The 27,134-nt window shown below is 41.1% G+C and overlaps 1 protein-coding gene and 1 long non-coding RNA gene across 5 annotated transcripts; one reads left to right on the forward strand and one right to left on the reverse strand.

The window, feature by feature from the left end:
- Positions 1 to 1,091: 1,091 nt before the first annotated feature.
- On the reverse strand, positions 1,092 to 3,203 carry LOC119028296. The gene is made up of 3 exons (XR_005077658.1): positions 3,086 to 3,203; positions 2,057 to 2,156; positions 1,092 to 1,670 (listed from the first exon to the last, which is right to left on the reverse strand). It is a non-coding gene; the product is annotated as an uncharacterized LOC119028296 (long non-coding RNA).
- rubcn (rubicon autophagy regulator) lies at positions 3,183 to 26,490 on the forward strand. Of its 4 annotated transcripts, XM_037114112.1 has the most exons (23): positions 3,183 to 3,403; positions 5,281 to 5,434; positions 6,106 to 6,189; positions 8,136 to 8,295; positions 8,505 to 8,611; positions 8,888 to 9,119; positions 9,736 to 10,161; positions 10,873 to 10,920; positions 11,664 to 11,756; positions 12,271 to 12,386; positions 12,554 to 12,752; positions 13,309 to 13,416; positions 14,287 to 14,361; positions 16,878 to 16,938; positions 17,099 to 17,231; positions 17,330 to 17,475; positions 18,128 to 18,192; positions 18,475 to 18,713; positions 20,075 to 20,136; positions 20,269 to 20,422; positions 20,610 to 20,703; positions 23,521 to 23,664; positions 23,752 to 26,490. In XM_037114112.1, exons 1-22 carry the CDS (start codon positions 3,366 to 3,368, stop codon positions 23,652 to 23,654), a joined length of 2,928 nt encoding a protein of 975 aa, XP_036970007.1. In that variant the 5' UTR covers positions 3,183 to 3,365; the 3' UTR covers positions 23,655 to 23,664; positions 23,752 to 26,490. The 4 variants fall into 4 exon arrangements, with proteins under 4 accessions (XP_036970007.1, XP_036970006.1, XP_036970009.1 ...); XM_037114111.1 differs by having other exon boundaries at positions 3,184 to 3,403; positions 23,521 to 26,490; XM_037114114.1 differs by lacking the exon at positions 14,287 to 14,361 and having other exon boundaries at positions 3,184 to 3,403; positions 23,521 to 26,490.
- Positions 26,491 to 27,134: the final 644 nt, after the last annotated feature.

The raw sequence follows: 27,134 nt of genomic DNA on the forward strand, positions 1-27,134 counted from the left end.
GGCTGTCCACGTCACCAGACTGTCGACTCAAGACATGTATTGAAAAAGACTACATGTCATATGAGCACGTTCAACAGAATGTAATGTGAGGTCATGAGCCCGTATGAGCTGAGCCTGCGTGTGTTTGCTGTCTTAAAGTGTATTTTTGGTTACCGTTCGTATTAAATAGGGCCCATATTTGTAATTCTCCTGTATATTCTTCTTCTTCTTCTTACTTTATCGTTACTTTATCAGATTACATTTTTACACAAAAACTCCACAACTACACGATTAAAACCATTGTTGACGGATGAAGGAAGAAGAATACAATCAAAATGCTCTTCACATGCTAATGCATCAATAAAAGCAATCTAATAATGACTTTATAAAACTAGACCGGCACTCACTGGAGCCCCATTTGATTCAATGAAGCCTAATAAAACATTCATGGAGATCTATCTCGCAATGTCGAAGGAGCCATCCCTAATTTGTTTTTCGTAGGAATATGTGGCCACATTCTCATGAAAAAAACAAATTAAGGAAGTATATAACCAGAGTTACGTCTAACTGCTGATAACTGTAGCTGCTGATACCTAATTGAGTCAGGCTGCACATGAGCTTTGGACCATGATGGGCCATGGCAAGCTGGTTAGCATGCTAACTTTGGTATACTGCAACACAAAACATGGACATCACAAGATCAGAGCTGTTTTTTCTTCACATTCCTTTTCTAACTTCGTTTCCAACTAACACTGTTACATATTGCACCTTTGAAGAAGGTGAGAAAAGATTCCTGGATCTTTCCCTTGATCGGATCCACACCAAAACCTAATGGAGTCTACTGTAGAGCAACACCCATCCTAAATCAAAGGTTTTTGGAAATCCGTTCTGTAGTTTTGCTGTAATCCTTGTTACAAACCAACACACATGAAAACATAGCAGTCTCAGCAGAATTAATACAACAAAATAAAGGGACTATTCTGCATAATCAGCACTTATATTTTGAAGACAAAATTCTTTACTTTTCTTAAAGACATTTTTCTTATATGTGTTTTAACATTGTGATATTACAGCTTTTACTGAAGTATTTAAGAACGGAATACTTCCTCCAACACTGATTTACTGAGACAAAAAAAATTCTAGATAGACATTAAATAGATTTATCTGTGTATTGTATCAGAGATGTTCTGTTGAGCTGTTGCTTGCAAGCTCTCCTCTCAGAGAAATGCACAGCTGTGGGGGGCCACAGTGTTTTAAATTACTTCCAGAGAGTAATGAAGTAAGATCTCAAAGATTTCGCCCTTTGCTCCAAAAAAATTCACCAGTAAGAACTGTTCATTAGTTCCACAGAATCTGAAGTGTCACTTCATGTCACTCAGGACAGGGAAGGAAGTCTTGTGTAAGCACAGCGGTCATTTGTGCCATGTAGGAACTGCTAGCTCTATCTGTGTGTGTGTGCGCATGTATGTGTGTGTGTGTGTGTGTGTGGGCTATGCAGGGACAATTACTCACCATTCTGTCATACACAGCCACGCCCAGCAATTACTGTTGATGGGTTTTACTGTGAGAGTGAGACACTCTGGCTCCCTACTGCCATCAAGTGATACAACTGGTTTGTGCCAATTGAGTCCATTAAGTCAAGAGATAACTCCAGACTTTGGTGCCATCTTGCGGGCTCGACATGGAAGTGCCTGCCAGAGTGGAAGGAACAGATTAGGGGTTACCGTTCATTAAAATACCTGGTCTGTTATCACATGGCACACGATGTCGATGAGCTGTTTGGCGCAGGTTTGGCTGTAGGCCTCCACTGAAAACTGCTTATCTGTATTACCATAGTCATGTTAGGTTCAGTGCTTAATAAATGTCATATTTTTCAAGATCAAACTGCACACTTGAGAGTGGCCTTTTGTTATGACCATGTTGAGTCACACTGTTGCAATTAAAATGCCGTTTAATCAGCATGTTGACAAAACAGTAAGAGTCTTCGGTCTTTTTCTTCTACCTTGAAAAACAGAAGAGGGAACAAAGGTTTTACGTTTCTGCTTCAAAAAAACACAGGAGGAGGGATCACATTTACCTGTTCCAGTATAAAGGCCCTTGTTTTGTGCATGATGGCGTCCTACCACAAGAAAGTAATGGATCCATCTAGAATGTTATCAGTTACACCGGTGCTTTACCTGCCATGATAAAAAAAACATTTATTAGGGGAATAAAGATGGACAAAGACCCACAGGGGAGGAATTCGTCTCCCAGGACGGACAGACATGCAATAAATGTGAGCTGTACAGAACTGAACAACATCACACAGTTTAGACATTTCACTGGCAGAGTATCTGATGCAAGTAAATTATAGAAAATATATGTGAAGAATGTGGATCCATGGCATATTTCATTCTTTGTATGCATTTATTTTCATCAATGTTTTTGTGTCTAGATGTTACTGTATGGTTTAGTGTTCGGTGCAAGCTGTTTGTAAAGTTGCCTGAAACTACTGAGCAGGCCTGAGCCACACAACCTCCATCAACTGTGACGACCTGGAAGAGGACTGGCCACTCAAGATCGTTAGCCAAACAAAACAAATATCATGCTGTCGTCCAGCAGAAGATACAGTTTTGAGGTACTTTATTTGATTTTTTCATTTTCAACATTCAAAGAAAATATTAAACTTTTTACTCACTTTATCAATTTAGTAACTTTAGTTACTTTTCAGATTATTAGCTGCATTTGACTCAAATTAGTCCATATATATATTAACTTATTTCATCAACAATAAGATAAAAAAACAAAATACAGGTTTGTATGTATGTATGTATGTATGTATGTATGAATGTATGTATGTATGTATGTATGTATGTATGTATGTATGCTTGTATGTTGTATACAGGCCTGGCTTCTATGACGTTTAAGAACATTTAATATCAGATACTTTAAAACTTTTACCAGATCAGTAGTTTGCCACGACATCTTTACTTCTACTGGAAAATCAGCTGTAGGCACTTTGCACAACATTGGAGGTGGACATCACATTACATTTAATGAAAGATCACAGGAGGCTAACAGGAGCAGGATGAGGCAGTGTCGGGTTGGGTGTGAGTGTAGGAGTCACCTTCCTCCAGCAGGTGGCAGTGATGCGACACTGAGGACGTCGGCTGCTGTTAAGCCCGAGTGAAGAAGGACGACGCCACCGCCCACTGGCTCATGCGGCCTGCACTGTTTTGATTCACAGCTCGGACAGGCAAGGCAGACATGGCAGAAGACTGGAAGTCCGGGTGACTCTTTCAAGCCGCCCCATTGCTGGGTTAAAACACCGTTTTCCATTCATAGGAGAGACGTAGTTATTGGGGAAGCTGGCAGCTTTGTACGGTGCTCGATTCCGGCCCGATGACATGGAGATCTCGGCAGAGGGAGAGGCGGAGGAGCTCAGGTGAGAGTGACAGCCGAGGCTTGGCAGCTTAACTTATCCGGCTATCCGGTCTAAGAGCGACTGTGAATATATAAACAACAACACGTAGAAACCGTACCACTCAGAGTCCACACGCTTGTTAAACAATGACGGCAAGAAACGACTATTCGAGCTGCAACTCACTTGAACTGAAGTATTCTAGTAATGTTAAGGAGCTAGCTAGCTAGACAGCTATAGCAACGGTGGGTTACCGACGCCGGAGTGCTAGCGTTAAAGCTAGGCTAGGCTAACCTGACATATCAGGGTTGACAGCTTCTACTGGACATAATCATCTGCAATATTTGCCAACTTGGCAATTACGAAAGTTCAACTGATTGACTAATTACTGGACGTTTTGTCTCATCAAAAGAATCAGTGTATGCATTGGCCAGCCGTTAGAGCAATTAGCGTTAATAGTGCAAACTGTTAATGCTAGCTATCTCCGAGCTAGGCTAGGTTGTGTTAGCGGCTGAAAGCTAGCTGTCAGGTGACATTGCGATGTGTCGCTGATTCTGTTGTGTAGTTTATTCACAACCAATTATTGTAAATAATACAATGAATACGGTCCCAAGAGGCACCTGAAGTTATTACATTATTTGCATTTGTTAACACGGCTACTCGAAGCGTGCTGCTGGGAGGAAATGCTGCATAAAAACACTTATTTTCTACCGAGTTAGTTGCTACAACAGACCTTACAGTGAACGGTGAACACACAATATACGTGCTGGCTCAATATCAGCACGGTGTGCAATGTATCAGCAGTATGAGGGCTTGTGAGGATGTTTTTGATACACGTGTAAACACACACACACACACACACACACACACACACACACACACACACACACACAAGCACACAGTGTGGACCATGTTGTCTAACATTCAGCCTCCCTCCTTCCATGTTCCATGATGTGATTTGATTAGTTAGCTTGGTAGCTGAACTCGTGATGTTGCTGCCTTATATATAAAGACAGGCTTGTTGTGTTGATACGTGTGCTGTTTGTACCTTTCATTCTGACAATCTCTGATTGTAAGAAGCTGATTCTTATATCTTATAATGCATTACACCACACACCACATGCTTAAATAAAAGTCAATGTATCAAGTAAGTTAAATTGTCTTATATTCAGAATACACCCTCAAGTGTTGGTGCAGTGTCACAGGATGGTTTTTGTCCTGTTGCTACAGTTATGTGACAGGTTTTCAGTGGCGTTCTGTTTGACTGCTGACTTCAGGGGAAAAAGAGGAGCATATGAGCCAGAGCTTTATGTCTCTGAGAGATGACCCCGATGTAATGTTTTCATATCTTTATCCTAAAGATAAGATTTGACTCTGAGAAAAGGGACTTGCAAATTGTTGCCATGTGGATCAATGCCAAGTGGCTCCATATCAGCCATTGTGGTTGGTTATATGGGAAATCAATGTTGACACTTTCCTCGCTTGAAAGAAATAACTTTAAAGCTATACTGAGCACACACTGGAGCTCAGGATAATATCGGATAATGATTAAAGATTATAAATGCCACTAATAGGTCAGAAGGTTCTGCCTGTGCTTTGCTAACTGGCAGACTCTTCTTACCATCGTGTTTATAGGGATGGAGAGGGACAGTCATCTATTTAGGCTAAGAAGTGGCGATACTACTATCACATTAATTGATGTCAGCACTCCTAGTCAGTGACTGAGCTCTGAGTATAGCTACGTTATTGTAACTAAAATGCTGAATACTCAGTTTTGATTACAGGAAAATTGTTCACGTGAGTCACTGCTAACACCAGCATTTCTTTACCTCCTTCCTCATTCCTAAACTTCCCTCGTGTCCACCCAACTCCTCCTTCCTGCTGCCCTGTTTTCCTGACAGGAAGGAGCACTGGAAGTTGCTGTCCAGCCTGAAGACTACGGTGGAGGGTCTTTTGTCCACCAACAACCCTAACGTGTGGTCACGTTACGGCGGCCTGCAGCGCCTCCACAAGGACATGAACAACATCCTGAGCCATGGGCTGAAGAATGAGCAGGTCAGAGCTCATGAGTTCTGACTTGTATTTATTTGTTTTTAATCCAGTCTCTAAGCAGATAATTGATCACTTTTTGCCAGTTCTGGAAGAATTGCATTTAAAGTTTGCCCTGAAAAACTGCATGGTTAGGCAGTAGAAACAACCTATGTTTGAACATGGAGGAATCATTGATGCAAGGCGTCTCCCATAACCTCACAATACCACACTGTCAGACTTCAAACTGCAATATCACTGCTTTCAGTTTTCCATATGACACATATTATACCTGTAACAACCCATTTCTGCTTTGGTGGGAAGAGAAGGCCCGCTTTATTGCTCTGAAATAAGTCTAATTGCAGCTGTAAATGCCTAGCCTTTTTAAAATCTGGATACAGAAGTAGGACTGCAACTAACAATTCTTTTCAGTATTTGTTAATCACATTGAAGCAAGGTCTTGCGCTTCAGGGCTGGAAAGAGCAAATGGTAGATTTTTTTGCTTAGAAAATGATTAAATGAGTATCAAACTGGTTGGGAGCCGTTTTTTTCTTTGATCCAGTAATCGTTGCAGCACAACATCAGACAGATATTGCCAGCCATTACCTGTTGACTTTCATAACAGCTTATTGTGTTTGTTTAAGCCGTTGTTTTCTCTGGAAAAACGGATGGTGCTAACAGCTGGGTTTGTGTTGCAGGTGTACTACAAGCAGAGAGACTACTGGCCGTTTGTGTGGTGCGTCCGCTACATCAGCCCCCACCTCGCATTGCACGTCGAACAGGTAGGGACGCTGCCAGCCATGTGCAGTGTTGTTTTTAAGCATTTTAATGTTGACTCACTATTTTTATCCCTCAGCATTCTTTTCATCCCCTTTTCATTTATATCTCATGTAACAATGGGAGCTAGACTCACCTAGAGCTCTCAGATTGTGAACTAAACTGAACTGAAACTGGCAGATTTTATCATGTTATCGGCAAAACTTGTGTGAGAATATGTTTTGTGGCACAAAACATACTCTCATGCAAGTTTATACCAACTGAAAGTAATGAGTCTCCATTAAGCAATTAATGTTGAGGACTAGACAAATGCGGTTACAGTAATGTAATCAGTATTGCATGTGTCGCTCCCACATAAAGAAACTAACAATGACAGCAGTTGTGAAGTTGACTTTGATGAGTCATAAATTTAATTATAAGATCTTACCACACATTTCTTTTGGAATGTAGACACATCTGTTTTATTTGTCCCCTTATCACAAGGCAGCTTGTTGCCTGGTTCGTTTCAAAGCTTAAATCTGTGCTGGAATTTTTGAGAACCTTTCATGGTCCATATTTACCGCAGGAGGGGAGGAGAGGGGGGTGCTGCTGTGTTTCGGTTCTTTAATTCATATTTAGACACAACAGATGCCTCTAGTTTTATTCAAACTGATAATTCAATCTGATGGTCAGATGTCCTTAATTTTAGGAGAACACAGTGTTCTCTCTAGGTTTGTAGAAGACTTACGTGCATGTTCTGTTTCACGTCATTTTTGACCATTTTTATTGCGATAACCGTGTCAAAAAGATGTAAGAGTGAGGGCAGATGATAAATGAGCAACACCCAAGCTTTAAGTCAAAACTTGCTAAAGAAGTTCACTTGGGACCAGCCACAGCTGTTGAATCTATTAACGGTCATTTAGTTTGATGCTCTCTACAATGATGTTGAATTTATTTGCCTTAGGTGTTGCCCAAAATGAATCAGGTGCTTTCCTTAGGGGAGTTGTGCCCACATACGCCCGCCTCCACGCAACAATCATTTTAAATGCTGTTGTGCTCATCACACAGTACACAAGCTGTGCTATATTTATCTTTTATCATAAATTAGACATTTTATGCCCTGAAAGTTATATCAGTGTTTTCATTTGGGGTTGAACATGGCATCAAATATTGCTATTTTTCAAGGTATTGTATTGAAGTTAGGAAATTCAGTATCATGTCAGCACTAGACTAGGTGATTAATTTGTAACTTACGTTATCCATACTGCTCATTGTTATATTTTGGCATTTGCAAATTTAGTTCTTTGCTCCACTAGCTGCTGAGGCAGGAAACTGACTCATTTATCTGTTTATCTGTTATGTATGAGAGAACCTGTTTGAGAGTGAACATGGGTGGTATGACGCTCTGAAACTGCTTGCCAAATAGCAGTTCCTTCTTTTGCTTTCTTTCTTTGCAGTGTTTTTTGTTGTTGTGAATAACAGTCACCCTTAAATTCCAGTCCCCTGGTTGTGCAACAAAGAGATTTACAGTAGTTGGACTTTAATTATCTTTATTTCACCCTCTGTTTCTGACCAGACAGGGTTTTACTCCTGACCATGATGTAATCTTCATGTGTCTATTGGTTGTTGACATCTGGTCTAGTTTTTTTGCTGATATGTTTTCTCCTCACTCCTCATTGCTCATCAGAAATGTCTGTGGGAACACCATTCCCAAATGGCTTTTTTAGACAAATGGATAAAGTATCATCCAAACTGGCAGACTTACTTTGGCTGCACACAAACATCGGTGTGTTGGAGTCAACACAATCCCATGATACAGGCTGTCATGCTGTTTAACTAACAAACCTGCTCTTTACAATCAGATAAATAGTGTTTGTCAGCCTGCCAGCTTCTTTCCCATCTACCTCTCCCCCCACAACATGTTTCACAACTTTCTTCCTCTCTCTCTCTCTCTCTCTCTCCCCATCCTCAGTTCAGTCACCTGGAGCCTGTACTGAGCAGTGGGACAAAGAGTGCTGGTGAAAGCTACAAGGCTGAGCGCTGGCTGCTTCACAGCTTACAGGTTCACATGCTGTCGGCCCAGCTGCGACCTCTGCTCCGGCATCTGGGACATACGCGTAAATACTATAATGGTGAGTTTCTGTTGAAGTGTATGCCAGAGTAAGAAGCAGCCAAAAACATACTTTCTGTTTCCTAGTTCACTTAATGTTTCTGTCCTTCCAGAAGACTCTTTTCACTTTCATTTTTCCTTGTCCTCACCCACATCTGTCCAATTACTTACCTCCGTCATTATCTTATCTCCTTACCCGTCTTTGTTTGTATGCCTGTCTCTGTCATTCAGATGATGCCTTTCTGCTGAGCGAGCCCCATGTGACCGCCATGTTCCAGTGTCTGGAAGCTGTGGAGCAGAACAACCCCAAACTGCTGGCCCAAGTCGACACTGTTGGGGTTGGTGAAATTAAGTCTACTTAGCTGCATTTATATCTCATCCATGATTATTTTTGTTCAAAATCTTTTGTTCATTAATTGTTCATGACCCTTTTTAAGCTCTTGAGGTGATCTCTGTTTATTGTCGTTTCCCCAAAGTTAGATGAGTGTTGTTGTCTCAACCCCATCCGTTGGGTCATCATCTTTAGAGGGTCTCTTGAAAATGGGGATTATTTTAAAACAGGAAATTTGGCATTTAACCTTAAAAGTTTTTCTCTGTCCCTTGTCACCTTCCAGTTGTCCCCTCTGAAGGGCCCTCCATGTCTGGGCCTGTTGAAGAGTCAGAGCCTGTGTGTGTTGCCAGGTGCTGGGGGTGCTTGGAGGAGCAGTGATTCGACTTTCAGGGGAGAATCTCTAAATCGCAGACTCACCACCTCCAATTGCTCCCTCAGAGAAGCCGTTTCCACAGGCCACAACTCTGGGAACACTACGGGGGGCGGATCCCAAAACGGCAACAGCAACAGTACAAGTGAGGAACGGGTGGAGCATGACACATGTAGTTTTAATAATTTGATGCTTTTCATTTGTAGTATCTTCTGAGTCAGCTGAATGCTTCAAACACTTTGGGACACAGAGGGATCAAATCATATATTAGCAGTTTAATGTTGGACCAGACTTCACATATTTATCAATTTAAGTCAAGGGTTTTTAATGAATCAAGTGAAATGTTGCTATTTTGCAAACTGTAGATTCAGGGCTATAGAGGGTGAGGTTGGCGGATGGCACCATGAATGCGCTACAGTTTGCAAGTGAATAGACTGACTGACTTAACCATACAGAGGCCTGATTGTTGTTGAAGAATGTGGTGATGCAGCCTCCAAAACTCAACGTCCTGATCTGGCTGTGCTCAACAAAGTAGATACAACTGTTTCAGAGTTGTTTTCCTCAACATATTTTGACATTAGTGTAATTTTAAAAAATGAAATCATAAGGTAAACCCAACATAATATAATATATAGGTAACTCTAGTAATCTCCTTTCCACATCAGACAAACTTGAGCGAATGATTGGGAATTGACAGAGGAAAAGGCCTGTAACAGCGTTTGTTTTAATCCTTCTCACCCTCTCTACCTGTCGTGTTGCAGACACTACCTCTCCATCTAGCAACCTTGGAGCTCCCTGGGTGTTTGTGACCCAGCCAGGGGAGAGCGAGCGAGTTGTGACGCCCCCATCTGGCTCCATCTTGGTCCCTTGCATCTCCCTCACAGAGCCCCCCTCCTCCACCTCCCCTCAGCCTGAGGCTGGGGACTCGTGTGACGGCGACTATGACGATGGACCTGAGTACTTGGCTATTGGCAACTTGGGACAACGCAGTCGCCGAAGCTCCCGAAGCTCCACCCACAGCAGTGAGCAGAGCGAGACCCCGGACTTGACCCCGCAACGGGGTTCCTTGGTTCCGCCCCCACCAAGACGCTCATCCTTCTCAGAGGGTCAGAGGGGGCAGGGCCGGGGGTCCCGAGGACATACGCGCTCATTTTCTGACACAGGGATCAATCAGAAACTCAGGAATGGTGAGTTTATTCGAAGGACAATTGCTGGGCTACCCTCCATCTATTTCTATGTTAGTTATGTTGTATTGAATTATAAGGGTTTAAAGGATACTTCAAAAAGAAGTAAGGACTTTATTTATTCATTCATTTAGGTTTTCTAATGTAGAATTTAAATATTTGATAATATAAGAATTAATATAAATAACATTTGTGCATTAAAGCAGTCATGCATCCTTCATTTTCAAACTGCAGCAAAAATGTTAAATAATCTTGTCCAGTTGTAATGATTGCATCCTACGCAGACACTTTGAGAGTGAATCTAATACATACTGAAGTGGTGAACTTTTTACAGTTTCTTCCTTTGTGCTGCATGTCACAGATTAAAACATGCCATGGTTAGTAATACTTACTGTAAACAGTTGATATTGCCTGGTTTTTGGTAGCATGTTTTTGAGTGAGGCTTTATGAATTTAGGTGACCGAAACATATTGGATTAACAGCTTTTTTTTTTTTTTTTTTCACGACATTTGCATGAAATGAAGGTGTGATTTTAGATGGGGACGCACCCATGTAGTCTGAGTTATTTGTAGCTGGGCCACACTTCCTGTTTGAAGGCTTCTGAATTAACATCTCTATTCTCTGCTCACTGTTTCCCCTTCTTGGCTTGAGGTAACTTTCTCTCCTTCTGCTCTATCCCTCTGTTTTCTCTCTACTTTTACCATTTGTGTGAAGGAGGAGGCCACCGAAAAATCACCATAATAATTGAAGATCCGGTAGCAGGTTGGCAGTGCAGTTCCACTGTGCTCCATCATTTGCCCCCCCCCCCATTTTTCTCCTGCATGCTGATGAAGTCACCACAATTCCCTTTCGTTTCAAGTCTTGCCGTCAGCTCATAATGTCTTTTGGTGTTCGACCTTCTTGTGCCCAACAAGGCCTCAAAGTACCTCTTTTTACGGCTTTGTTACATTGTGTTCGTGCACACATTTTTCATCACTATCATGAATGTTATATAAACGTTGTGTAAGTTGTTCATTTTTTTTGCAGTAATGCTCTTTATGTCCTGATGAGACTACTGGCATTGCCCTTTAAAATGTTCTCTGAGGCCATAATTTAACAAATCCTTACGTACAGACATGGAGCAAAGCAGGTGTTTTTCTGTATTTGTTGCGTGTAGAGGATGTGGGCATATTGTCAAAAAAGTACAGCTGTGCAGTGCAGTGCATAAAAAAAAATATAGCTTATTTCCTCATGTTAAAGTGAAAATTCAGTCACACTCCACCAATGTATACATAGTGTATCACTTCAAGTCGTTATCCTGACAGAGGTCAGCAGTCATGCTTTTGTTTCTGCATGCATTAAAATTCAACCATCTTCAAAGATTTACCTGATTGTTTGACACAGCTTTTAATCCCATTTATATATAAATGAGGACACATGCTCCATCAGAATTCAATGATTCTTTTTTTAGGGCATGTGGCATTTAAATGAAGACGAGCCTTTAACATGGACTGTTTGTCTGTCAGAATCGGCAGGAGACGACCCGATGAAGGACTACGGCTCTTTCTCACCTCAGTGCAGTGATGCCAGCACCCCCGGGTCCCTCTACATGGAGTCTCGTGAGTTTTACTGATTATGTGTTTGCAATAATTTAAAAGCTTTTGTTGTAGCTATGGTTCCAAGAGTAGGGAAAAGTGCTGTCATCCAGTGATTGTTAGATGTTTGAGGAAGGTGCAGTCAGTCTGTAGCAAACTTTACTATGTGAGGAAGTTTGACAGGAAAGCCGACATGAAAAGTGTCATGAGGATAAATTTGTTTTCACTTCCTGAATGTGAATGTAGCGAGCAGCGTGTCGGCTAACCCATAAACATAACACTCTGGACTCGAGCCAGAAGATTATAGTAAGGTCAATGATTTATTGGACACAAAATTTATAATAAAGCTTATCTGACTCAATGAAGACCTTTATGGTGTAGAAGATAAGATATTTTGATAGCAGGATTTGGGAATTTGGGTCGCCGACGCATTTTTATAACAAAAAATTAATACATTACATTAAAATCCAACATAAAATGCTGCTTATTGTAACTTTCTGATTTGTGTATTTTCGTTGTTGGCTTTTGGTCTTTTCAGATGGGTCCCAGCACAGCACTGTTCCAGATGGGATGTTCAGGAAGCCGTCAGAGGGTCAGAGCCTCATCAGCTACCTGTCAGAGCAGGACTTTGGCAGCTGTGCTGATCTTGAGAAGGTCAGGACTCAAGATGCTTGTCTTAGAAATTAGTACATTTCAGAGTGTTTTACAAATAAGATTGGGTATTAGAATTCTGCAAAACCTCAACCTTAAACCTTAACAAAACGAAAACTACAGTGCTTTGTTAGACTGAAAAGATTTCTAATTTCCTCCATGTTTTGTAGGAGAATGCTCATTTCAGCATTTCCGAGTCCCTTATTGCAGCCATCGAGCTGATGAAGTACAACCTGCGGCGTCAGGAGGAGGAAGGCGAGGAGGAAGGAGACAGCGATTGTGAGATTCAGCAGCTCAAACAGAAGATCCGGCTTCGGAGGCAGCAGATCCGACGCAGCCGCCTGCCGCCCTGCGCACCCTCTCAGCACAGTAAGGCAACATTATCGGCTGTTGAATGGAAAAGAAGTCCCATGGGTAGAAGCATGATGTGTTTTTACAAGCCAGAGAGGGCAAAACGGAGACGGCTAGCACACTGCAACCAATTATTTGATATACTGTTGTCTACTTGGGTGCATTAAATAATTTGGAAATTGGAGCCCTGCAGTGTGTGAGCTGTCTTTTTGCTTCTTGATCTTTTTAATTGACCATGAATGTCATCCTTTAAAAGTGAATAATTGTGCCACCTAACTGCTTCCCAGCAGTTCCCAGCTTGGACTTCATTGTGCTCTTACTGAAGTTTAACATATCTGTGCAGACAGTGTCCCCTGATGTATTATCAGGTCCATCAATGCAGATAATCCTGTGGAAAATGCTGTTTTCTGTGATTGTGCGCAGTTCTGGTACAGCTTTCTTATTCTCTGGCTTGATGAAAATATTCTGACATGAATTTTCACAGTTTAGGGCTACCTTAGCTGCATCTCATCAACTAACTGTTTATTTCTGTCTTATTCTTTGTTTTGCTTCTCGCCTCCCTCCTCCCCTACAGTTTTCCACTCCACTGACAGCGGAGGCTCCAGGAGGAGCTCTCAGGACTCCTCCCAGGGCCTGTCGGACTCTGGCTCAGCTGAGGAGGTGGAGGAGTGCGAACTACGAGGTAGAGAGAGGGAATAAGGGAACCAGAGGGAGAAAATGGCAAAAAAAGGAATTTGATATTTCAGATTTTCGCTATTCATTTTGACCGAACGCCTTGAGGATGAACAGGCTACAGATAAAGCAAATGTAAACATCTACATTGGACAAAAAGTATTTCATTTTTTAATTTTAAATGTGTAAGAAGCCTCTAAAGAATTCATAGTTTGTCTGTGTGAATGACTTTGTTTCTGCTTTGATCATAATTCATAACGTCATCACCACACTTGCTTCATGTTGCTCACCAAGCATGTCACGTTTAACTCTGGACCATAAACATGAAGAGCATGAAGTTCAAAAGTCACAGTAATGAATGTTTACAGTGTTTGTGACTGTAAAATGTTTTATATTAGAGTAACTATTCATACAGACGATCATGTGAGTCAGCTTATCTAGGATTTATATGGTCATGATAACTTGATAGGGTGTGTTTGCCTGGAATATAACAGACGCTTCCCCAGACCAGAGTTTACTGGGAATATTTTTTCTCCGAACTAAGAGAATAGACATAAACTGCTGTTTAGTGTGACAAATGGTATCTGAGTGTCTGATCACTAACATTTCTGAACATGCATAGCTTTGATACTATTAACGTAGGTCGTGGGAAATTTGATGTGCATGTACTTAATGTGTTTGACTGTTGGTGTGTATCTGCACTGAGGTGTTGGCACACACACTCTGTTGTATCTTTGAGCTGTATAACTGCATGACTTGCACTTGTACTGCGTCAGTGCAGGACACTGTGACGCCGACACACACATGGCTGTGTGGACTGTTGACAATGAGTGTGAGCTTGTGGTGACGGTCGTGCTGAGTGTTAGTTTCTGTCTCTCAGATGGCTGCGAGGGTCAGTCCCTGCTGGCGGTGTCTCAGAACGGCCTCTCCCTGTCACTCGCCTCCCTCTTCTCAGGTATCTGCAGGCGGGACGGGTGGGCGAGGCTCCACCACTCCACACAGACTGTTCGCTGTGGTGGTGCTCCTGAGAGGAAGCTGGTGGCTCCACTCCGAACTGAGAATCTCTTTCTTTTAATGCCTCCTGCTAAAACTGTAACTCTGGCTATGTGCAATACTTTTTTAATCTGCTGGTTGAGAAAAAGAAGCAATTTGAAGACATCACTTAGGGCTCTGGAAAATTGTGATGAGCATATTACAAAATTTTAGAGATTAATCAATGATGGAATGATAAATAGTTGACTTGCATGACTGCATATGTGTGCACTTAAGGACTTGCAGCACCATCCTGAAGAAAGCGAATGGTAAGATGATGATGCGAAAGCCAGTTTTTTTTAATTAACTGTTCATCTTTTAACTAAAATAACTTTTTCAGTAATTTACTAGTGCATTTAATAGCCATTTTAAAAGGAGTGTTCTGAGGACTCACACCAAATGGTTTAAGTATAATATAAGCAGTTCCAGACAGAGATTATGATAAAGTATAATGGACAAAAGACAATGCAACATGAACAGAGCCATTACTTGTACTGTGCAAATGTGCACGTTCCAAATTGAGCCGATATCCAAAAACCAGAATGTTTCACAAGATGATCAGAATCAACAGGAGAAATGTTCAGTTCATGTATTCATTTAAGCATTTAGAAGTTGGAAATGATGAGGCCAACTGCTTAAATTATTTAAAAAATATTTGGCTAAGACTTTTTTAACCCCATTATTTTTGTTGTTGTATTGAACTGGCTGTGTCCTTAAGATGACAAGATTAGTTTTCTAGTATGGCCCCCAAGTATTCTATGAGAACTGTTTCGAGGCAGGGCAGGGAGCACTGTAAATTCTCAGCTTGGAGATGAGCCAGCTGCCTCCTCGCCGCAGCTGAATTGTGAACTTGGCTGTTTGTGTTGATGTTTGTTGCTTAGTGCTTCTGGGTTTTGGTGGTGCAGCAGGACAAATGTGCTTGTTCTTGTTAGCGTTCAGGGTGGAGACAAGTTAACAAGTGTCATTCTGTTGTGACTGTAACTACAGAAATTATCCACTTAATTCATTCATCTGTCACCCACCCCATTATTCATTATCCCACTACAGTGCAAATGAGGTGTGATTGCTGACACATACACTCCCTTACACCTTTTTGCTCCTATTTGAACAACTTCGATTCTCTATTGTGGTTGTTTATGTCAAAACCTAGCACCGAAAAAGTGATTTTATTAGCCGCATGCAAGCCGTTATGTCTGAGACATACATTATGAAGATGGCTGCACCTAATTATGGTTGGACTAATATAACATTGCGATGCAGTATGAAAGTAGACATGCTTGGGACTTTTGCTGTGGTAATATTGTTGATAAAAAGGTTATGTTTTACTGATTATATTCAACTGTCTCAGTTTTGTCAGATGAATGTTGGATGCATCTGTGCAGCCTAATAATCTCAAATGATCTGTACTTCATGACTGATTCCCTTAACCAAAACCCTTAAACCTAACCAAACTGAACTAAACCTGAAATCATGTGTACTATTGCATTTCAGTGCTGATTAGATACAAATTGTACTCTAACTGACTGTGTTCTCGCCTAATGCAAGTGATTAAATATTCCTCCTAATCTGAATTAATCTGCACTAACTGTGCTCCAAATACTCCTCCCTCCTCTGGAAACAGAATCAACCTCCGTGCCCTGTCTGCTCTCATCTGCTTTTTGCTGTGGCAACTAATGAAAATCAGCTGGTGTCTGTTGTGTCACTAAACTGTAAATGCAAATGGAGTCAGATGAATGACAGATTATGTGAGATGATCCTCACACACTGTTCAGGCCACCTTGATTAGTGTTTATCCAAGTGTTACATCATTTTAAAATCATTCCAGTTGGAACAGTTTCTGCTCATAAATGACAAAGGACACTTGTTGAGCCGTGCAGCTGAGTAACTTGCTTATCCAGCTCTAGAAATCTTTGCAAGAATTTTGACTGATTATAACCTGGAATTCCAAACATCGTTTCAATTGTTGATCTTCTGATAGAATGAAGCATTCATACAATAATTCACACAGGCGTTCTCCTGTTCTACCAAACCTGTGCTGCTTATTGTCTTTGCTTACATGTTGTTTGTGGAGTGTGACAAGAAAATGCGGCAGAAGTGCTCTGCTTGTGAATGTCTCTGGCTTTTGTGCATGTTGTCTGCTAAATTACATTTAAAAAATGCTTCATGTGATGTCTTTTTGGGGATCAATGGGAAGAAATTGTCCTCTTGTATTTTATTTTTTCTCTCAAATGATTTTCGTCTCAAAACACTGAATGCTGCTTAGCTGGAGCAAGTGGGGCCAAATTAATGCTATCCACCAGTCAACTGCTGCTTTATTTTCAAATTCATCTAGAATGTGACCGTTATTTCAAACTCTACAAACTGTAGAATTTAGGTTTTATCTTGCAAGTATTAAGAGTCTTTTGATAAGAAGTCTTTTATTTTTACTTTGTCTTACAGATGCAGACATTAAGCGCAGCGTCAGCTCTAGCGGCAGGTCTTTTCTCAGCTCAGAGTCCATGTAAGTCACACAGCCACTTCTTGTTTTGCTCACTACTGATAATAGATAACAATGTCATCTTTCAGAATCAGAATTCAACAGGGACTTAAAACCTTAAAACCACACACCACTCACACTGATTGTTACTAATATTCCTCTCTATGCCTCTGTGTATTTTCAGCTCTCCATCCTTCCTGCAGTCTAACTCAGCTGAGTCAGTAGCCATGGGTTTACTCAGGCAGTTTGAAGGCATGCAGCTTCCTGCAGCCTCGGAGCTCGACTGGCTGGTTCCAGAACACGACGCTCCGCAGAAGGTACAACATCTCCCCCTGACAGATCAGCAGTTGTCCACACATGGCACTCCTTGTGATCTACGCAACTAAACACACTCAAATTCTGTATTCTCCCGTAGCTGCTGCCCATCCCCGACTCTCTGCCGATCTCGCCCGATGATGGCGAACACGCAGACATCTACAAACTGAGGATTCGGGTCCGAGGCAACCTGGAGTGGGCGCCACCCCGACCGCAGATCATCTTCAACATTCATCCTGCCCCCAAGTGAGTTCAAACCAATTTTTACCATCCCCTCAATCACTTTCTCACTTTCTGTTACTGTTCCTGTTTTAATGTGTACAAATATTCTCTGATGAAAGGCAAATCACAGTGGAATTGGTGGGTGATCTTATGGCATTTTAAACAATGAAGTTTGAAGTTTTCTGGTTCAGAAGTGATAGTGAGACTGCAAGTGTTGTCTGATTATGTGAAGCCTCTCATAGGAACTGTGTGGAGACAAAAAAAGGCAGAAATGTGAGTCTTCTCTGGTTTCTGGTATCACAGTCATGGTATATACAGCTTAGATAAAAGGGCTTCCAAAAAGGGACAGAGAGAATCTTGCTCTAAAAAGTGGGCAAATTTAATCTTAACATTACGTATGTATTGCTTTTGCTCTGTGCAAGTAAGCAAGAGCACAAATAAGCAAAAGATCAACATAAGTGGCTGTATGTGATGTGATTTAGTTGCTGATCTGTTTGTTTATCTTAGTATTTTGGCATAAAACTGTTTATGTACCTAAATATTGATCAGATGGTATTGATCCTGTGGGCTATGTCTGAAGTTGTACAAAACATATTCCCTTAAATAAAGGTCAGAAGACTGTCTGCGCACTGTCTTGTGCTACAAATATTACTTATATGTTTTGTTTCCCTGTCAGGAGGAAGATAGTTGTGGCCAAACAGAACTACCGCTGCGCTGGCTGTGGCACTCGCATCGATCCAGGTATGACCAGCAAACCCCGGAAACACGTGTTGTCAATACTTAGAATTTAACATGTAGTTAGTAGCATCAAAACACTGAATGTCTCATTCCCATTTAAAGTTTCAGTTCTTGATTTCAGTTTAATTTCACATGTGCAACAAAGACACTTGCTTTCCAACAGAACTTGGTGTTTTCCTCTGGCATTTCCCTTTTATGTGTGGACATGGTATGCAGAGATACTTTTCCTCCTTGTTCAAACAAATTTGCTTCAAAATCTTGTTTCTGCTTCCTGTCACACTTCAGATTATATCAAGCGACTGCGTTACTGTGAATACCTCGGCCGTTACTTCTGCCAGTGCTGCCATGAGAATGCCCAGGCGGTGGTTCCAGGCAGAGTTCTGAGGAAGTGGGACTTCAGCAAATACTACGTCAGCAACTTTGCCCGGGACCTGCTGAGCAAGATTGCTGGAGACCCGCTTTTCAACCCAAATGACATCAACAGTGGCCTGTACAAGAAGAACAAATCTCTGGAGGCCGTCAGGGTGAGAAATATCACATTAACAAGATGGATGCAAATGTTTGGCTGTGTTCATTCCTTTTTAACATTGATTGGATGGAATCCCACCCTAATAACCAGTTTCAATGAAGTTTTAAAAAGATTAAGTTGCACAGTGGATACAAGATGGAATGACACGTTAAGAACCTTAAGTATTATGATTTAATCTTACAGCAATCCTTTCAAAGCTCTGACATGAGAAATATATTGCATGTTTTTTTTGGTCATTAGACTATAACCACTAATTTAATCTATTTTAAATGAAATGGTACAATCTAACTTCTTTTCCTATATGCCAAGTTATTTTATTTTGAATTCAGCCTCTTATGTGCACAACAGTGTGATGAAGTCATGCGTTTAGGCAGAATTGCGCTAAAAGATATAGAGAGACAGACGGACAAGACAAGGCAAGCAGATCATGTTAGATTTAAAGTTTGTAACACTGGAGATGGTCGTTACATGAAACATATTACAACCTTTACCTCCAAAAGCCAATCGTTTGGTTTGTAACAGCCACAGAAATATATCAGCCGTGTGTGTAGTTGCGTGAACACAGGTGCTCAGTTGAGATTCTCGACAGTGTTGACTGATTTGGTGGCAGGAAGAAGCGGGTGCAAATGGACTTTTGATAAGCATGGAAGAGGAGGCCATCAAGCTAAAGCCCATTAAAGTCAAGCTGAAATGGAAAATTGCCCTTTGATCATTTTACATTACATGTTGTGCAGCGATTCAACAGTTTATGACAAAGAACAATTACAAATCAATTTATTTGTTTTTTTGTAAATCAAAGTCCAGTCATGTCTTCTCTCTGTAAAACAAAATGTCACGTGTGCTTATGTAAGCTTGAACCAACCAGATTCAACCAATAATATCATCTCATCGACCATCAGTCAGTCCTCAACTATAAGTGGTCCTATTAGCTGAATAACATCAGGTGTTGGATGAGCTTGTGTCATCACATCACAGCACTTTGGATTGAGGGAAAAAGAGAGTTTTAAACCTTGTTGTGGGGCAAAGTCGACAAATGTTTTAGCAGTTGTTGATCATATTTTGGTGTTTTTTATATCATGGTGAATAGTGAAAGAAAAGTTATGACCAAGGTGGCTGCTGTGTGGCAAGACCTATAAGGACTTTGGTCAGAATTGTTTTTAAAGCTGTGACAAGGCAGTTTATACCTACTAGCAAATAGAGAGAGGAGAACTGAATGTTTGCGGACCTCAGCCAGATGTGCAGGGACACTGAACACAGTGACACTTCCTGTTCCTTCCATTATGTAGTAAACTGTGTGTGTCTGTTAGTGAACGTTAAAAGTAACAGTATGATGTTTTCTCCATGTTATTGTTTCAGGTTTTGAGGGTGCGGCTCTTTCACATGAAAAATCTCTTCAAGACCTGTCGCTTTGCTAAAGAGTAAGATGTCTGCTCGTGCAGTTTCATTACCATTTTAAAATCTTCACGTGCAAAAGTACACCATCAACTGTGTGTGTGTGTGCGTGCGTGTGCGTGCGTGTGTGTGCGTGTGTGTGTGTGTGTGTCGCTCAGGGTACTTGACCAGTTCGACAGCCTGCCAGGTCACCTGACCGAGGACCTTCACCTCTTCTCCCTCAATGACCTCACCGCTGTACGCAACGGTGATCTGGCTCCCCGAATGAAAGAGCTGCTTAAACTTGGTACCATGCACGTAGAAGGCTGTGTGGTAAGATAACCATCCTATTTTAGATGTGGAGTTTATCCAGTAATAGCAGTGATAAAACACACAACTTAAATACAGAGTGAGCAGTATTAAGAACTGCTGTAATGTCAGGAAATTAAGACATTCCCATCTTAATCACACGGTGTTTTTTTTTTCTCTCTCTCTTTCACTTTGCCCTGAACTTCCCCAGCTGTGCCAGGCAAAGGGCTTCGTGTGCGAGTTCTGCGGCAACGACAAAGATATCATCTTCCCCTTCCAGCTGAACAAGTGCCAGCGCTGCGAAGGTGAGCCCTCTCTGCCGGTGGCAGGCCTGGGCGGCTCAAGAGCCCCCTCCCCCCGCCCCTTCTTTCCACTTACCTGGAGAGACTGGAAAATCTCCAATCCTCGTAGGCTGGCAAAGGCCCTCTCCAAAGACAGGAGAGAGGGAGAGGGAGGGGAGGAGGATTTAGAGAAAACTGTGAACCAGGAGGTCATATGTGGAGAGGAAATGGGGGATGCAGCAGAGGAGATGCAGGGAAGAGGGACAGAGTTGAAGAGGGAGGAGACAAATTGTGATAAAGAAAAAGAAGATGGAGGGAGGGAGGTACATGGCAATGAAAGGGGAAAGGAAAAAGTCAACTTATTGAAGGTTTTTCACATAGACAGACTAAGGAAGAGAGTCTCTAAAGACAGAAGTGACAGTGAAACATGGAGCAGCGTGGAAAGTTTAGATGAAGTCGGACATGAGAGGAAAGGACGTTGGAGGATATCAGGGTTAGTGAGTCTTGCCAAAGGATTCTCAAGAAGTGATATTGACGATGAAGGGAAAGAGGAAGAAGAGGGGTTTTTGGACAAAGTGGACAAAACGGGAATGAAGGAGGAAAGCGAATCCAGGAAGGAGGATGAGCAGAATGATGATATTTCAGAAAAAGGACAAACGGCTGAAACAGAAAAACCTGATGCAGACGAGAAATTTACGCTTACGAAACTGTTAAAACCTCATCGGATGTCTGGTCTTTTCTCCAAAGGGAAGAGCAGGGCAGAGTGGGATAGACGTGGGGAGAATGATGAAAAAAGAGAGGTAGATACTGAGGAGGAAGAGCCGGCCGTCATCACCCGAACTACCTGGAGAGGTCGGAAAACTCGCAAAGCCGTGAGAGTGACCAAAGGCAGGAAGAACAGGGAAGGGACAGAGAGTGGAGGAGACAGTGCAGAGGTAGATGAATGCATTGAGGAGAGTGGAGGGCAAGAGTGAATACAAGGTAAAGATGTACAGTATTTCAAACGGCTAACCAAGTTATAGTTGACAAAATGCTGAGAGTTTCATATTTAATGGATCTGCTGGATAAAACGGATTTAACGCTTCTCTGATGACATCAGGATTAGTTATCAAGAAAAGTCCACTCTTGTTTCCCATGTTTGGGAGTCTGTTCATTTCAAATATTGTTTCTGTAGGGCTGCACAGTTGCAGCTACACTGACAGCGCTGAATATTTTGGTAGATCTGACAGTGTATATTTTTTTTACAATAACTAGTAAATAAGTGTTCAAGTAACATTAAAGTAATTGTTCAGTATTTTGAGAAATATGCTTAATAGGTTTGTCTTTACAATAGGTGTGACGCTCGAGCTGGTTAGCTTAGCTTAGCCTAAAGACTGGAAACTACTGCCTGGTTCTGTCCAGAGATAACAAATGGGATCACTAAATGGCAGGTAATATCTTGTGTGATTAGTCGGTATTAAAATACGTAATAATAGATCATCAGGCTGTTGTTTGCAGGGGAGCTGTGCTGTGCTGTTTCCTGCAGTGACAGCCTTGTGGTTGTAGCTTCACTTTTAGCTGAGAGATATGAGAGTGACCAAATCTGCTTATTTCCCTTAATGCTGGAGGCGTTCCCTTTAAGTACGAGAACCAAACGAAAGTCAGCGTGTGCAGTCCTACCTCTCTGTGATTCTGACTCCCTGATTTGTCACTGTTTTTACACATTTCAACAAATCTGCTGATTTGAACCATTTAGCACACTCCTATACTGTTCTCAGGTAGCTCCTTGCACTTTAGTGGTGTTGGTTTTTCTTGTATTTCTTCTGTATTACTGAGTGATGCACAGCTGGTGGAGGGTAGCTATTTGGCAGCTGTTTGGTGGTGGATGCCTCTTGTTTTATTTCTGTTGTGGTGTAAAAGCTTGATAACGGAAACTGAAGCTGTCACCAGTGGTTTAGTTTCCTGTCTTTGGTTCTCAGCTCTGTGTGCCCACAGGGATGATAAATGATTCCAGCTTGTGTTGTATCGCTCATGAACGTTTACATTTCAGTTTGCTTTGAACGATTGTATGATTGGTCTGTTAAACCTGTTTGCCTTGAACCAGTTGGGGAGCCTATTTGTATTCCAGCCTCACACTACTGTAGCTGATTCTTCCCCTTGTCCTCCACCTGAGGAGACGTTGCCTGTTGTCTCGCTGCCTCATCTGTGATTGTTTTTAAAGCCATTTTTGTTTTTAATTTATATTCTTTATTGGAGGAGGATTGTCTTATTGTGTGAGCTGGTTGACTGACTGTTATGTGCCAGAATGAATGTGTCATTTATGCTTTTAGTTGCTTTTACATCTGCCTGCTATTTATTTAAGCTTCATCTTCATGTGATCATGAAATAAACACCATTTCTGAATTTGAGTTTCCTGTCATTTCATCTACATTTCATATCATTTAAGAAAAAAAAAAACATAACTCATAACTATCAGTTGGAGCAGACAAGTTAAGACACAGAAGAGTTTTAAAACACTCTGGTGTCCTCCCTTAGGTAGAATGGGATGAGTCTGAACAGGTTTAGAGGGTGTGTGTTTCTCAGGATATCAGCTTTCTCTCATACCTGCGCCCCTTCTGCCTTGCTGCCTGCAGCGTCTCTGCCTTTTATACTTCCCCTCTCACCCTCCCTCCCTCAGGTCTGATTGTGATTGGCTGAAACATTGCATGTCACTGTCAGTGAACTGGTCAAACTGGTTAACCTCTGAATACTGTTGCATTGTTTGGTTTAGCAGATGAGAGCTGTAAATACTGTTATCTTCCTCAGTGTGTTGTAAATGCTTTGTGTTGTCACATCACTGACTCTTTTCTTTCCTCTTTTCAGAGTGCCACGCGTGTTACCATCGCAGCTGCTTCCGGGCAGGTAAAGACTGCCCCCGATGTCAGCGGCTGGCGGAGCGGAGGGAAAGGATGGCACGCAAAAACATGGAGGAACAGGAAGACGAGGGCGGCGGGTGACCTACGGCTGGTAACAGGAGAAACCTCAGAGATTAAAGAAGATGAGCACAATGCGACCATGATTGTAGTGACTTGACCGCCTCTCTCTCCGTTCCAGTCCTCTCAGACCTGGGTGACAATACTCGCTGCCAACAGATGTTCTGACCTTAGTACATTGCCAGATGTGCAGGTTTTACCTACGTCAGGGCATCAGGTGTGTTGGTGCCTTCAACAGGAACATGTCGAATGTTGATTTTCAGATGCATTTAGTAGAAGCTATGCCCCTCTCACACATGCACTTTACTCTGTGAGTACTGGCAGTTGTTTGTGTCCAAGTCATATTTCAATTGGAAATTTTGTGGGGTTGAATTTCCATGAAAATGAAAAAGTAGCTCAGGTTCCACACTTAAATATTAAGAATTTCTTAAAGGAAATCCAGCAACTTGACTTTGGTTCATTCTCAATATTTAATTCTTTAAAATATTTATTAAATTAGATTTCCTTACTAGTACTAAGTATTAATGTTTTTTAATATACATTGGCGACACCTAGTGGCAGTATCAAAAAAGTCATCACGCCAGACACCAATCCCCGTTGCTCCAATTGTACTTTATTTTGTTTTATTATATTCCACCTTTTGTTTGAGCACTGAACAAAACTGAAAAATCAACACTGAATTGTTCCGCATGAGAGAGTGTGAATGACAGTATCCTCCGCGCCTCACGGAGGATATTTGACCACAGTCGTGTTGCAGTTACCATAAACGTCTTGGCACTTACAAAAACTTACATATTTAAGATTGAAGTCGATCAGAAAAGTACATTTAGACTATTGTACCCAGGTGTGATATTTCTCCTTCCTACAATTACAGCTTTTTGGCAACTGCTTCAACTCTGGTGATTTTCTTGGCTACTGGCTTAGCTGAAGTTTGTTTTTGTGACCTAAAATGGCAGGATCTATTTTTTTAAAAGAATCAAATAGTCAGTAAAATCTTAGTTTTCATTTTATGATTTGACTGGTTTTCAGAGCTGATACTGTATTTGAGCAACCCTGTCCTTTATGTTGAGGTGTTTATTTTGATTTGAAGATTTTTAACTAATCATTTATTTTCACTGCTCCTTACTGTCTTGTTTTAAGCTATTTTAGCTGCGCTTATGTGCCTCTGGGACCAATGAACTTAGACTGGAGGAGCAAGTAGAGTTCCATTGGAAAATCAGATTTATAAAGAGACTGGACTTCAGAAAGAGGGTTCAGTGTCAGTGCTGCAAATATTTTAACAAAACTGCAAATGCACCATTTCTGTGCTGCTTTTGTGTGTGTGTGTGTGTGTGTGTGAGAGAGAGGGTGTGTGTTCGCACATGTCTACCTGCTGTACATGCAGCCATGCACAGGTGGTTTGCACCAGCCTAATCAGCACTTGCCTGTTTTCTAATGTGCGTTTTGGAACAATAGAGAGAGAAAGAGTTTTAATGCACTGATCTCGTCTGTCTGTTGTTGGAGGGGCGAGTCGGGACGTCACTTTTTGGGGATTTTTCTAATGTTCGTTTTTTAAGAATGTGAAATTTCACCTCAAAATGTTTCTTTGATGAAACACCTGTCACCTGGGTTACAACACATTGTGGGTTCAAACTTAAAGAGCCTCAGTTAAGTAGATAATAGGTTATACTCTTTTAAAGTGTTGCAGACATCATTATCAAAGTTAAACATTTGGTAGAGCTCATACCTCTGCCAAGGCCCAACAGTTTCTCTTTAATTCAGTCAAGCCTAAACAAACAAAAATCTGCTGGATTCAGATTTTTATTTGGATCAGCATCAAATAGTACCCACTCATAGATACCAGCCTCCTGAATACGACAGATTTCTTTTCTTCCTTTTGAGATCCTTTATCTGGATTCACACCAGAAGTTAATGTGATCTGTTCTGGGCTCAGACTCGTCCTCTGATCAAGTTTCGTGGAAATCTGTTCAACAGATTTTGTGTAATCCTGCTGACAAACCAACCAAACAACAAATGGACACGAGCGTAAACATAATCTCCTTTGCGGAGTTAATGAATTAAACATCAGTCAATTCATTATTGATGGATTTATAACTAATGCTTTCTTGCTTTGTTGCACTTTTAATTATCTGATGCCCCCTCAGAATTATCCTCAGACCTCTTCGGTTTGGCACCACTGATCTTGTATACAATTTAATAGATACATTTCATTTGTTATGGCTTATTTGAAAATTTCAAAAATGTCTCATTGCCCAGTAAATACTTGATCACAAATGTCTAAAAAGCGACTCTTTAGTGAATTAGATTGACAACGAAGTGTGAACATGGGAAAAAAAATGAATATATGAAATTAATGCAATATTTAATGATGATGAGAAAGCTGTGGGCAAACTAATGGGTAGCCCTCTGAATTAATCACACATTAGATTTAGATCTTGGTTTCTTGTACCAGCCTATTCATAGATAAGTGCATACCATCCTCAACAGGCTTTGCTTTATGTGTACAATCCCCATGAGATGATCACAGTCTTAGGAGACACTACTTAGAGCAATAAATGTGACATTCGTGTCCCTGAAATGTTAGTGAGACAAACTGCACCCGTGTGTTTTGAACACAACACCGATGTCATCTCCTGAACAAAGTGACGGCTGAAACGCCTTCTCAGCTCAGCAGACTGTCCTTGTACTGCCTTTAACACGGAGGTGAGCGGAGGTTTGAAGTGCACTACAGATTAAAATGTCTATTATTAAAAAAAAAAAAAAAAAGTTTAATTATTGTTTTTGTGACTATTATGATTATTTGTGTTTATTTGCCTTTGTTCTGTAATTATGTTGGTAATAAAAGACTGGCCAGACTGTTGATGAGGGTTCTTGCTTTTGTGTGCTTATAGAAGAGGTGAATTTTTATTAATGAATAATGCTGAACTGAAGCAGGACTGTATTTGATAATTATATTATCTGCTAACCTGACTTTCATGTTCTGGATTATTCATTTGGTCTTTATAACTGTGGATCAGAATTTCTCCGAGCCTAATGTGACTTTTTCTTCCCATAGTCAAAAAGATTTATTTTACTGTAAAACAGAGAAAATGGGCCAATTCTCCCAAATGAGAACCTTCAATTAATCAATTAATTGATTAACAGACAAGCTGCACACTTGTTGACAGGTGAATTAACTGGAATGAAATTATCACGTCTCCAAAATGAAACTGTGAAAAAGACTTTAGTAATGAGTTATTTGGTACAGTCCATCGTACAGATACAAATTGAACAATTCAACACAGTTCTTATAAGGTTTGTAGGAAAAAAAACAGCTTGACAGTAAAGATTCAGTAAAAACAATGAGTAACTGACAGTATGTAATGTGTGCTACAATAGTAATGCCTCTCTGTACTGTTACTACAGTGGAGAAATATTCTTAATAAAAATCACGTAAACTCCTCCAAGTATACCTAAAATACTAAAATTAAAGTACTTATTGTGCAGAATGGCCTATCTAGAATA

Source organism: Acanthopagrus latus, chromosome 11 (genome assembly GCF_904848185.1).
Source record: "Acanthopagrus latus isolate v.2019 chromosome 11, fAcaLat1.1, whole genome shotgun sequence".
NCBI lineage: Eukaryota > Metazoa > Chordata > Actinopteri > Spariformes > Sparidae > Acanthopagrus > Acanthopagrus latus.